This window comes from Lutjanus erythropterus, chromosome 3, assembly GCF_056507025.1.
Source record: "Lutjanus erythropterus isolate fLutEry1 chromosome 3, fLutEry1.hap2, whole genome shotgun sequence".
NCBI lineage: Eukaryota > Metazoa > Chordata > Actinopteri > Lutjaniformes > Lutjanidae > Lutjanus > Lutjanus erythropterus.
This window is the reverse complement of record NC_139319.1, coordinates 18,569,451-18,582,838: the sequence shown is the minus strand read 5'-3', so window position 1 is coordinate 18,582,838 and position 13,388 is coordinate 18,569,451. Positions and strand designations below refer to the sequence as shown.

The following is a 13,388-nucleotide window of genomic DNA, read 5'->3' as shown; positions in this document are numbered from 1 at the left end:
AACTATTCCTTTAAAAAATATGTATTAAGTATATACTCGCCACTAACATCAAATTATAAATAGCTTTTGGTGAACAGAGACCAAAATAGTACACTGAAGTGAGTTATCTCTAAAAAGTCCACTTTCACTTTGCTGTGACATGAAGTATATTTCTCATAACTATTGTTACATTTCACCATCTATCATTCTGTCACAGATATTACACAACCAAATGAGTCCAAATATAAACTTTGTTTATGTCCATATGATGAATGTGCACATGTCATATGAGTTTCCAGAGTGCCTGCCATATACTCTGTCGCTCCACACACTCTTCCAAAGATCCTAATACTCTGTTTATGATAGCAGAGAGATAGCTAATCTCATCACAAATCAGGCTCAGCACACTAAATCCACAAGTACTTAACAGCCATGACATCAGACCTTTACAATGTCTATACTCTGAAGGCTGCACTCAGTTTAACTCAGTTTAACAACACTTTTTTTCAGGCTGATGGCAGCATTCAGGCACATAAAGACCTTTAATAGAAACCTACAGTAAATCTTCTTTTATAATGTTACATTTATGCACTCCAGTGCATTTAACAGCACAAACTAACTGAAACAATATTGTGTACCTCCAAAACTAACTAAAGTAAATTTCCAAAGTACACAACCTTTCACTGCAGTTTACAGTTTATATACAGTATATTTATTTGCTATATATCAGGTATATGTGTATATATGTGTTAATATTTTAGTCATTATTGTAAATTGCATTTGAAAATGCACATCCTTATTATTAGACATTTTTTTATCTTTATTATCATTGTTGTTCTGCCTTTCATTATATACTTGGTATTCTGTAACTTACTTACTGTTATTTTGATATTGGAGCGTTATGGCCAAAGTTTTTCATATAATAATAGGAAATGTCTTTAGTTTTGGTCTTGGTAAATCTTGCTATATTTATCAATAAAAGAAGCATGATGAGAAGAGGCTGGGAGTCAGATGCCTTCACCAGGTGTTGTGTTTGTATTGTACCTACTCTGAACTTCTTTAGTCTTGCCCCCGATAAATACCTCTTAAAATAGAAAACAAAAACCAAAAAACTGATTCTGATACTAACAAAAAAATAAATTTCGACTAAACATTTAAACAATAAAAACGAAACTGAAACAAGCAAATCCACTTCTGAAAAGGAAACTGAACTGAATACAAAAATTAAAAACAAAACACAAATAAAAACTAATGAAAAATACAAAACTATAACATCTTTGAAAAACTGACTATGAATGTTTGTATGAGAAGGGGTGTTTCAGTTCCTCTTCCCAGCAATCCTATAAACCCTTGAAGATTTTATGCAGAAGCAACATAAGAACAAAACATGACAGACCTAAATCTGATCTCATTTTTAAACTCTGCCTCGGGGCATGTGCTTTATTTGACTTTCCAGTAATGAAAAGGAATCATTAATAAGTTTGAACATATTAAAATGTAACAAGGCTGTAATGTTAATCTGTTGCAGCAGGTCCTTTGATTTACAGATATTTATCCATATTTGTATTTAGCCTTAGTTCATATGCTCAATGTGTCATCTTTTGTTTGGAGAAAAGGAGTTAATTATGTACTTGTATCTGATTTGTGTAGAAATGCAGCCTGTGCCTCTGTTGTTAAGTTCACCTAGATTTTGTGGCGATGCTTGCTACAAAAGAAGATAGTTAAAAAGCTCCCACTTCTACATGCATATCAACAACATGCAGTGTCTCTAACTATGTGTCCACTCACCCTGCCTGGCCTTGCACGCATGGCTGCCATGTAATAGCCTCAGGCAAACAGGCAACGCACCAAGAAACCAGTCTCACTGTTCTGCTATGTATTAATTATGATACTTTGTGTTCATATCCATATCTGTGTCTCACTGTGTCTTAATCTTCATTCTTTTTCTTTATCTTGATATAAAATCCAGATAAAATGCTTTACATAACGATAAAAATACAACAATGTTTTCGCGCATGTTTTCAAGTGTTGCATAAGACGGGTGACATGGGCACTGATGCTGGAATAATTAGATATAGTATGCATCACTCAATCCTAGTAAAGCAGAACCACCATCAGAGACACAATGCTGTATAAACAGCTCTGCTGCAGGAGAATTTATGGTGCATTAGCATGATTGTATACTGAAGCTATAGTGCCTATAGTATTTCATTATTATTATTTTGCTCTAAATTTAGGCCTAACCTATACCCACTTTTAAGTGCTTATCATTATGACATTGTTTATTCTTTACCTTAATCTCTTCAAAATCTCATCATGGTATTTAACTGTCACAAAGGAAGAGCAAGAAGGGACTAAAGAAGAATTGTCATTCTGTTATTTGCTTATATAATGTGTGATGCTCATTATTCAGTCTGTGGAAACGGTATTCTTTATAATTATATAAGTACATATATAACTGTCCCCTGGGTGTTTGTGTTGTGTCCATACACTGACCAGTGAGTGTTTAGTTTTAATTTAGTTTAAAACTACAATGGGACATGGTTTAGTTGTGAAGGCACAGACTAGAAAACGACAATGTAATCCTGCAAAGAAAGATATGACAAAAGTAGGGTTATAACTGTTGTCGAGTGGTTCTAGAGAAAGAGAGGAAGAAAGAACAACATTTCTGTTACACAAAATTATGTTTTGTTTTGTTTTATTTTTCTATAATTGTTGCTTTGATGATGTGAATCCTTGGGCATTTAAAAAGATCAGTGTGTAGGATTTGGTGGCATGAAGCGGTGAGCCTGCAAATTGCACCTCATCTCACTGTCTCCTTCCAAGCGTGCAGGAGAAACTATGGTGGCTGGACTGTCTGTTACGGCCTTCTGTAGAAAAATGCCGCTGTAACCAGGTGACCCCGTGAAGCAGGACCCAAACGCTGTTGGGAGGTGGAAATTAACCTTCAAGCCTTTCTGCCCAGAAGCTGTTTAGTTAGATTTAGGGGGAAACACATGGTTTGAGTTGAAATAGCAATTTTTTTTTTTATTATTATTATTATTTTTTTTAGCAGAAATTGCTTTCTGGCAGAAAGCTCTGAACTTCTCCCATGCAATAAAGTTAGCCAGTAGATTTTTTTTTCTTTCAGAAAGCTTTTGTGGCAGAAAAGATTAAAGAAACTACTATTACATAGTATAAAGAGTGACTAAGACCACATCAGGAGCAGGTTGCAGTGACTGAATTGGTAACACAGGACCTCCCACCGAGACTGGTGTTCAGTTTACACATGAGAGTTGTTGCCTTTTGTTAGGCTTACTTGCCTCTAAAAAAGTAAAAAAAATATTGTCAGTTTTCTGGTGCAGGTGGGTTAGTTTTAGGCAACAAAAATACTCGATTAGGTTTAGGAAAATCATGGTTCGGGTTAAAATAGACTATTAACCACGTTTTAGAAAGGCTTTCTGTCAGACAGCCCCGAAGACTAACTTCTGCTGGGAGCAAAGAGGACAGTGCTCATTCTAACATAATGAAAACACAACTCTTATTTGCAGGTGGTAATACACTAAAGTAAACATACTTTATATAATATCTAATATTATATTCTATCCCTGCCATATTCTGTCAATAAACCCACGCAAATCCTACACACTGGACACCTGAAAAAACTTCTGAAATAATCTTATCTAATTAAACAAATACCAAAAAGATTTGGAAGTTGGAACTACTGCAGGTACTCAATTTTTCAATTACGAGTTACCATGAATGCACCATGAGTGGGCGTGGTCAGCGTGGTCCAATAGAATGCCGCAGCCAGAGACACGTTGAACATTCTCTATAACAGACATGTCAGCCTCCAGTGCGTAGAGAACTACAGGTAGATTGGTGATTTTACAGAACAGGACCGAGCTTCACGATGGTGAGTTGACTGATAAATGATCGTTCATGTCTTCCTCTGTTCAGCTGTTTATTTATCTCACTGACTCAACGCGCTGCTGGCTGCTTCAGGACCACACTGACAGCTGGCAGCGGCTCCTCGCTTCCTGTCAGTGAAACCACCGCAACAGTCCACATTAACGTTATAAACCTCACCGTGTTAACGTTATAAACTTGTCCTGTGTCATCCCAGGTTGTTGCTGACTCTCAGTCGCCCGACACAGGGACCATCCTTCGCGCCAGAGGGCCGCTGGAGCTCAAGTGTCAGCTGGACAGCACAGATGGTACGTTCATGGACCTTTTACTCCAATATTCTGTATTTTGACCTACTTATAAACAAATTATCGAGTTTAATGGGGTTACAGCAACAGTTTAATTGTTCTAGCATTATTTTGGCGGCTTCACAGAATTAACTTTATTTGCTGTTGTGTCCTTCCCTGATGCTGTGGCATTTATTTCTTACTAAAAGGGAGGTACATCACATCAGAGGAAATAAGTCTAAAATGAGTCTAAAATATCCCAGTGCAACCCCACCCATCCTAATCAATTTTTAAATACGAAAAAAGCTTGTGAAATAATAATTTATTTTTAACTATAAACATACCTTTCACTGCTGGAATAACATTTGGGAAATTTTTTTTGTGTGTAATATAATATTTATGGTGAAGTAGGAAATCATACTATCGCCTTAAAACTGCACCAACTATGTGGACATTGAGACTTGAAATTCAGGTGCAAGACAAAAAAATATCACTGGTGGGTACAAAAGAGAAAAATCTGCACACTGTTAGGCTCAAAATAGTTATTTTTAATTCTCTTTTAGGTAATTCTCATTGAAGGCAATGTTTTGATCTAAAAAAAAATCCTCGCGTCTGAGGATTTAAAATATTTATTTGGAGCCCAACAGCATGTAGATGTTTATATTATGACCTTAAGATTTAACCATCAGTCTAAAACTTCATGAATTTTAACTTTTAGAAACATCTGAATTGGCCATAAATAACCCACTTTGTGTGTCTGTAATTCTAGAATGCAAACTCCTCAAGACGTTAAAATTCCATGAAACAAAAACAATGACATGACTATGGTCTCTTCAATGCTCCTCAAACGTGTTCCTTTAGTGCTCTGTTGTACACACTGAAGAAAGAAACAAGTATGAAAGAAACAGGTAGAGAAAATAAAGACTGTTGATAAAGTGCAGTGCCACATGTCAGTAACAGTATAGTGATGGCAAAGAACTCATATCATCTGTCTTCTTTCAGCGCTGGTTGTGCACAGAGTCGTCTCGAGGACATTTGAGGGGCTTCGCTCTCAGGTGAAATCTGAATCGTGTGTTCTGACAGTCTGTGACAGTCCTGTTATTATTTGGCCGAACAGAGGAGTTCATGCAACACCTGAAGAAATAACTCCAAACACGCTGTGTGAAGATTTACATCAGTGGATACAGTAAGTTCACCCTTTCAAAATACTTTTATTTTCTACCATATAGGGCATCTTCAGCTGTTTTTTTGTTTTGTTTTGTTTTTTTGTTTGGCTGAATTGTGACTTAAGGTTTTTATTAATTTCAGGACAGATGAACAAGAGAGTGTTGGAAAGAGATCTGCAAAAAAGAAAAGCAAAAAAAGTTCAGGAGTGGTATGTACATGTTTTGTTTATGAAGATGGTTGCAGGTTGTGCTTTTTGCAACATTCTGTATTAATACAGAAATAATCAAGGTCAGGGTAAACTTTATTATCCCAAATAGGCAAATTCAGATGGTCAAGGTGCCAAAATACACAGAACAGTCATAAAACAGACAAAACCCCACAATAAACCCTAAAAACACGGCAGAATTATCAGTTTGTGAAACACTAGGTGCTCTATCTGCCACAGCATCATAGCAGTGTGATGTTTTCACACGATTTCACCGTCTCATTAGGGAACCTGATGAAGACCTGTTGGTTGTTTTATACACACATTTCATGCACAATAAAGGCATTTTCATTTTCACAAACCCTACAGTTTGCATTGGATTGTTTTTGAAGGAGACTTGCATTTAGGATTTTTTTAGTGAGACCATATATGTAACGAGCCCTTCACAAGATGAATTAAGCACAGAACACCTGAAGTATCTAAAGAGCACCTGTATGATCACAGCAAAGGCCCACCAAACCAGACCTGTCCAATTATAATCAGTTTTGTGTGGGGAAAAATGATAAATATATATATAAATGATACTTGGTTTATAAAATGTCTGAAAAAAGTGAAAAAAGCTCTTTACAGTTTCCCAGAATCCAGTATGATGCATTCACGTGTCTTGTTTTCATAGCAGAGGAAGGTTTTGTATACCAACTTTTGTGTCGTGGGGCCCAGGATGTTCTTCCATACTGCTAATCATCCCAGATGAGATTTGAACCCACAATTCCTGGCTTAGGATGCTTATCCATCAGGTCACTTGGGCTTCTGCAGCCCCTGTGGACCAACTGTGCAGAAGTTACTGTTCATGAAAGTGTTCATTGCCTGGATTACTCTGCCGATTAATAGTTTCGTACACAAAGTGAGAAAAAAGTGAAAAGAAAATGCCTTTTGTAGTTTCACAGAGTTCAAGATGGTGTTTTAAAATGTCTTCTTTGGTCCGTCCAACATTCCAAAATCTGAAGATACAGAGGGATAAAAGCAAGTACTCATATTTGAGAACCTAGAATAAGTGGGTTTTTTGCCTTTTTGATTTAAAATTACAAAAACATTGAGTTAATTATGTAGATAACTGTTGATTAATTTTCTGTCCATTGAGTAACTAATTGTTTCAGCTCTAAATTTAAGGATATTCACCTGTGCCTTGTTGTCTTTATGGTGTCAGAGTGTCATTAACCTGCGCCTGATGATGGAGGTGACGCACACTGGCCCCGTTTCAGCCCCGATCGTGAGCAGAACAGCCCAAAAATCCCACTTCTTGTCCACAACTCTTCCAATGGACTGTGTCGTCCGCACCACCTGCAACGTCACAATCAAAGAGTACGTCTTCACCTTAACAACATTTAATTTTATTATATTACTGACATAACTCACCACCGTCCTGCTGCCATGAATCGTTCTGCTCGCTGTAAAAGATTTTTGTTCTGTTGCTGCAGTGCCTTTGAGCGCCTGTTGGAGGCGCTGACTCATCAGCTGTGTGAGATGGAGAAAGTGACTCTGCAGCACATGACGGGGACCACGCTGCTGGTCCCTGAGCCGCTCCACTTCCTCCTCCCTGAGCCTAAAGGACTCGTGACTGTGGTTTATCCAGCAGGAGTGCCTGACAGCCAACTAGAGACGCAGCGCAAGGTAGCAACCGCAAATCCCAAACAAACAGGCAGGCAACATGTAGCTTAATGACAGTGGAAAAAATTCTTTGTTATAATTTCAGGCCCTGTTTACACCTGGTATTAACATGTGTCCTGGGTGATCTGATCACAAGTGGACACCTCTCAGTACAGGTGGTGAATGCACCAAAGATACATTGAGTACACAGAGAATAGATGGGTCAGAGCACTTTTGGAAGTGGTCCAGGCTGGATGTGACCACTTTCTGTCAGCAGTAATGTATGCAGTGTGTCCCCGTCCACACTGAAGGACGAGTGACATTCTATAAGTACACACAAAACATGCCGTCTGATTTCCATTTGGTTCACTGTAGTGCAAATTACATGTTTGGACTCTCATACCAGCCAGATAAGCCGGAAATGTTTGTGACTCACTGTCTGTTGCAATGTCCCCAGACAAATTGTGCAATTTCAAGAGCTGTCGATTGAGCAGAAAAATTTTATTAACTTTGCAAAATGGCTGCAGTAAATTCTTCTGCTCGTAAATTCAGTATGAAATGCATCACATTAAGTAGTTTCTTTCCTTGTAAAATTATTTTGTCGTGGCGTCACTGTTCCAGTGGCTGCTCCTGTCTAAACCATGATTACCTGCCAACATTTAGCTGCTGCTTGTGCTGACTCGACTGATTTCACCATTTATGCTAATGTATGAAAGAAAAAAAAAGTAAATATCAAATTTGATCAATATAGGCTACTTCTTTCTTGCTCATGAAGAAAGTCTCCAGACTCGCTAAAAAAATCAGTCACTTTTGTGAATTCTGAAATTAGAAGAAGCTTTAAAAACTTTGTGAAATTCTGTATAAACTATACATATAAATTCTTAATTATTTGAGCCCTCTTGTAAATTTGGCACATGTTATACATGAAGTTTTTTCTTTTTTTATGTAAAAAAAACATGTTTGCAAACATTTGGTCTGTTGAGTCACCAGTTTAAAACAACAACAGATTTGGTCTTTGCGAACATAAATCATATATGTATTTATTTGGAAGTCAGATCTGCTCACAAGTGGTTACTTGACACAACACAGACACAAACCTTGTGCCTTTATTGAGACAGATAGAGATTAATACTTGTTTATCCAACAGGCAGTGGCTCCAACTCGTTGTACCAGCATGAAACTAATTTTTTTTTCATTTTATTCTACACAAAATCTCTGTCTCTGTAGGAATTGCATCAACAGTTTGAGCTCCCAGATGACCGGCCCTATTTTAGAAGAGCTAACGCTTACCACTTTCCCAATGAGCCCTACAGAGACAGGTACCTCAGAAACCCTCACCTGGTCCTCACACATCCCAGCCTGGACAATGGAAAGGTACGACGAATCACCAAATTAAAGTCTGACACGCTTGATCTCTTATTTCATAGATGGTTACTGAGACTCTGCAAGGATTAATAACCTCGATTTGTATTTTCTACAGGTGTACCTGGTCCAGGGGACCTACAGTTATCACCACTACATGCAGAACCACATGGACGACAATGGCTGGGGCTGTGCTTATCGCTCCCTGCAGACCATCTGCTCCTGGTTCCAGCAGCAAGGCTACACAGAGCGGCCAGTGCCCACCCACAAGCAGATCCAGCAGGTACAGTGGTGGTCCTGTAGATATGATACAGTAGAACTATCACAATACCACAGATATGTCCAAATGGCTGCTTCTAATGGGCTCTGTCCTCGTCAGGCTCTGGTGGATGTTGGAGACAAACAGGCGTCCTTTGTGGGATCACGGCAGTGGATCGGATCCATCGAGGTTCAGGCTGTTCTGAACCAGCTGCTGGAGGTGACGTCCAAAATCATGTTTGTCAGGTGTGTTTTGTGATGTGTATGGAAAACGCCTTGTGTGATGATGTAAATATTATTTTTAACTGATGACTGTGCTCTTCAGTCAAGGTTCTGAGTTGGCCTCCAAAGGCAGAGAACTGGCCAACCACTTCCTCACTGAGGGGACTCCTGTCATGATCGGTGAGCTGGAAATATTTCACACCTATTCCTAAACTGTTAAAAGAATTTGGGCATTCAACGCAACTTCAATAGTTTATATGTAGAACTTAGTTTATTGTGATTTTTGACAAATGGTACAGTATTGATTGACATTTTCATTGATATACTCCATACATTAAGAGGACATGAGCAAACAAAACAGGATATAGTGACAATAAAAAACCCAACATACAATGAAAAAATAAACCCCCAATAATCCAAAATAAATATATCAAAAGACAAGATTAAAAATAGGCCATCAGATATGCGATTTTACAAGAAAGATATTACAGGGTATACGTAATCTGCATATTTTCTATAATACCACAAAACCTTCACCTAAAACAATAATTACACCAATAACACAGTCCAGGAAATGAAGCTTAAACAAAATGATGGTTTCGCCAAACAATGAATATCAAAAAAAGATTTGACCTCAGTGGTGGAATGTAACTAAGTACATTTACTTAAGTACTGCGCTTATTTATAAAATCTCAAGGTACTTATACTTAAGTTCAGTATTTCCGTTATATGCAATTTTACACTTCTGCTTCACTACATCTCAGAGGCTAATATTGTACTTTTTACTCCATTACATGTGTCTAATAGGCTTAGTTATTTGTTACAGTTCAGATTAGAATTTATTAATATCGAGCTGATAAATTGAAAGAACAAGTGTTCTTTTATGAGCTGAGAAAATTCTACTTCCTATTTTAATACTTTCATTTTTTTTAGTTTCTGTAAGAACAGATGAGGTCTGGGACATTACAACACAGTCAGTGGAAAAAATAATGCATGTATTTATCTCCCTTCTCCTTTTGTAGACAAAGAGTGAAAGTCATTCATTTCATTAAGTAAGTAGAGTTAATAATGTTGATAAGAAGTGGGAGGGTCCTCTGGAGCCAGCATGCTGTAATTGCATGTTTTACCCGGAGCCATAAACTAGGAGATACTGCAACGTCCAGGTCAAAGTACAATCAGCATCTGTGTAAATAAGCGATCTACAGACGACAGACAGATTCATACTATCTGCTGTTTATAACTGATCTTGGCACTCCAGAGGGGAATATGACTTCCTAAACACCTGTCTATCTATACGTTGGGCTTGACTAGTCACTTTGATGAAGCTACCAGCCATGTTTTCGCTGACAAGGTCAGTTCTCATACCGAGCCACAGTACTGAACATTAAACTCTCTCAATAAAACTTCTATAAAAGTCTCATGGTCTCGGAGGAGACATTAAAAGAGGGCATTTTTCTCAAAAAAGGAGAGTTGTTGGACCTTGTTCATGCTGGAGGCAGCACGAGATTCAACGCACAGTATTTAAAATAGTTAAAATTAGCCTGAAACTTACACAGCAGTAAAATGCAACATACACATTAATGCAGCAGTGATATTAATCCAAAAGTATCGTATATAATGAGTTACATATATGAACACTGCGTGACTCTGCCATCATTTCCAAATTGATTGACATTTTTTTTTAAATTCAGGGACTATACATGACCTTAATTTGTTTATGTGTTATGATGCTGGTGTTTGTTAACATCTGCAACATCTGTAAACACAACAGTAAATCATGCCTACTGTGTATTTTTCAATTATCAGTTGGACAGTAATGCTTATTGTATAAGTTGAATTCGTCGATCACGCTCAGTATTTCAATATACTTGTAATTTATAAGGTCAAGGAAAAAGTAGTAATTGGCTCTTAAATGAAAATGATCAGGTGTCAGGTTTATTAAAACTGTGTGTAACAATTTAAAAGCCCATTTCACTGACTGTTAGTGAAGATGTCCAAAACTTAGTTCACTATTACAAATACAGGCTTGGTTAAGTCTTGGTCAGGGTTTTTCCTAAGATGAATGCCATGCACATTATTATTTTTTTTTTCTTTTTATTAGGGAAGTTTGAAAGACATTTGAGTAGATAATAACATTTATGTAAATACACTATAATAATGACATAATTATTGGTCTCCCTTTCATTTTCTTTTTAGTAACTATGAACATTTGAACAAATAATGTCACACACACTCATTTAACCATGAAACTCTAATCCTCATAACACAGTCTCTGCAGTAGTCCATTGGAGACGGCAGTTTCTACTAAACCAGGTCGGATCTCTGTGATATGATGTACAGAATCCATTTTGACCACATCCCCCTTAATCCTCTAATGTTTGAACATCTGGTTGTAACCATTTTGTAGTCGCCAGTCATGTTTTCATGTGACGTTTCCGTGTTTTGCAGGAGGGGGAGTTTTAGCTCACACTATTCTGGGTGTGGCGTGGAGTGAGACCACCGGTCAGATCCGGTATCTCATCCTGGATCCACATTACACCGGAGCAGAGGACTTACAGACTATCACAGACAAGGTAACCGTTAGAAACACTCACAGTGGCTGCTTTTCTCCCTGTAAAGTAAATACAATAACGTGATACGTGTGTTTGTCTTTTTTCAGGGCTGGTGTGGCTGGAAAGGACCAGATTTTTGGGATCAAACTGCCTACTATAATCTGTGTCTGCCTCAGAGGCCAAAGATCATCTGAGCTCTCGCAGCCTTTCAGACGGACATCATTTGGCTGTAAAGTTGTTTTGTTGAAATGTGTCCAACATTGCAATTTGAATCATTTCTGACATGTTATATTTGATCTGGTCAAGTACCACATTAACTGTTGTCTTAGCAACAAAGGCACAGAGGCAAGGAGATGGTTGTTATTTATGTATTAAAAAGAGAAATTGATCACATCATGTACTGTACTTTCTCTACTCATTATTTAATATGACAAAGGCTGATGATATACATTTACTAAACTGGCTAATTTCATTCAGAAACACAATGCATCAAGGTCAGCAGAGTTTTATCATCACTTTATGTTACCAGCAGACAAACTAACCCACCATGAGTAACGTAAAACATGGCCATGACTGCCCTCTTTTTCTTTTTTTTTTTAATTCAGATCTTTTAAAGTCATAGATTAGAGCTGAAATAGTCAATCAACAGAAAATTCATGTGCAAATATTTTGATAATGTATAAATTGCACACACATCCAAGCCAGAAGAGGGCAGGTGCAGGTCCAGTGTCCACTTATTTATTTAAAAAAATAGTGATGTTTCAAGCAACAATAACAAATGTTATCTTACATTTATTGAGACTCTTTGGGACTGAGACAGGATTTGAAAACATGTGATATTGAAAAAGTATTGTAGTAGCCCTATCGATACTTTTGACAACCTTACAACCAAATAAACCAGGCTTCAAACTTCCACTGGACAATCTGTGTTTGGACTCATATATTGAAGGACTATTGTTTTGTTCTCATCTGTAATTATAAGCAGAGGAGAGAAAATTGTTCTTAGTGAATATATTCAAGTGAAAATACACTAGTCCTCTTTTTGCTGTGGACCCCTTGGAAACATTTAAAGGCCTCCCAGGCGTCCCTTGGTCCCATTCTGAGAACTACTTGTGTAGAGAAGAAGCTGCCGCTGAATGCAGCCTGGTCTGTACTGATCCGTCTGACACAGCCCATTATTGGAAAACAATCACCGCCTGTAATTGAGTTTTCACAACCAGGCAGCTGTCAGAGTCAAATGGGTGCTTCTCTCTTCTCTAATGAAATGTGAATTTTCTCCGTTCTCGAGAGCTGCAGCAACTTATTGTTGTGATTTCTCCTCCGTGAGCTGATTGTGTAGGTATGGGACTGCGACAGAAATACCCCCATTCAATCCCCATCTCGACCCATCCTGCATTGGCATGTAAATTCTATGACAGTGACCAGACACAGGTTTATATTATAGATTCACTCTCGTCCTATTGTCCCGGGACGTTGGCATGTCATTCGTGTGAGTCACTTCAAGGTCTAACAATGTTATTAAGAGAAAACCCGTAACTAATTGCAATGTCAGGGGACGCGCCTTCACATAATCCCCTCCCTTGTTGACGGGTATGCACTAGGGGGAGCAGTTACTTTGGAATAATAGGTCCCCAGGGAAAAACTACATGACTACTCGTCTATTCCTCCACCAGTTCTGATTCTTAATATGTTTACCTTTAGCTGAAAAAGACAGATCGCTGCCTTTGAACTTTTTTTTTTTTTTTTCCCAGATATAAATTCAAGACAGAAGCTAATGCACTGTGTATATGGTGCTGGCAAGCCACTCAGCAGCCAGATTGCATT

The 13,388-nt window shown here is 37.9% G+C and overlaps 1 protein-coding gene across 1 annotated transcript; it reads left to right on the top strand.

Annotated features, from left to right (window-relative positions):
- Nucleotides 1–2,754: 2,754 nt before the first annotated feature.
- Nucleotides 2,755–11,952, top strand: ufsp2 (ufm1-specific peptidase 2). The gene is made up of 13 exons (XM_084714455.1): nucleotides 2,755–2,762; nucleotides 3,919–4,000; nucleotides 4,085–4,175; nucleotides 5,154–5,337; nucleotides 5,460–5,526; nucleotides 6,731–6,885; nucleotides 7,002–7,194; nucleotides 8,398–8,544; nucleotides 8,651–8,815; nucleotides 8,912–9,036; nucleotides 9,116–9,192; nucleotides 11,461–11,585; nucleotides 11,672–11,952. The coding sequence occupies exons 1-13, from the start codon at nucleotides 2,755–2,757 to the stop codon at nucleotides 11,756–11,758; spliced, it is 1,506 nt and encodes a 501-aa protein (XP_084570581.1). The 3' UTR covers nucleotides 11,759–11,952.
- The last annotated feature ends 1,436 nt before the right edge of the window (nucleotides 11,953–13,388 follow it).

Excerpts from the sequence above, each read along its gene's own strand:
- ufsp2 (XM_084714455.1), top strand. Across the intron at positions 4,176-5,153 it reads TCAGCTGGACAGCACAGATG|CGCTGGTTGTGCACAGAGTC; the intron begins GTACGTTCATGG and ends GTCTTCTTTCAG. Across the intron at positions 11,586-11,671 it reads TACAGACTATCACAGACAAG|GGCTGGTGTGGCTGGAAAGG; the intron begins GTAACCGTTAGA and ends GTCTTTTTTCAG.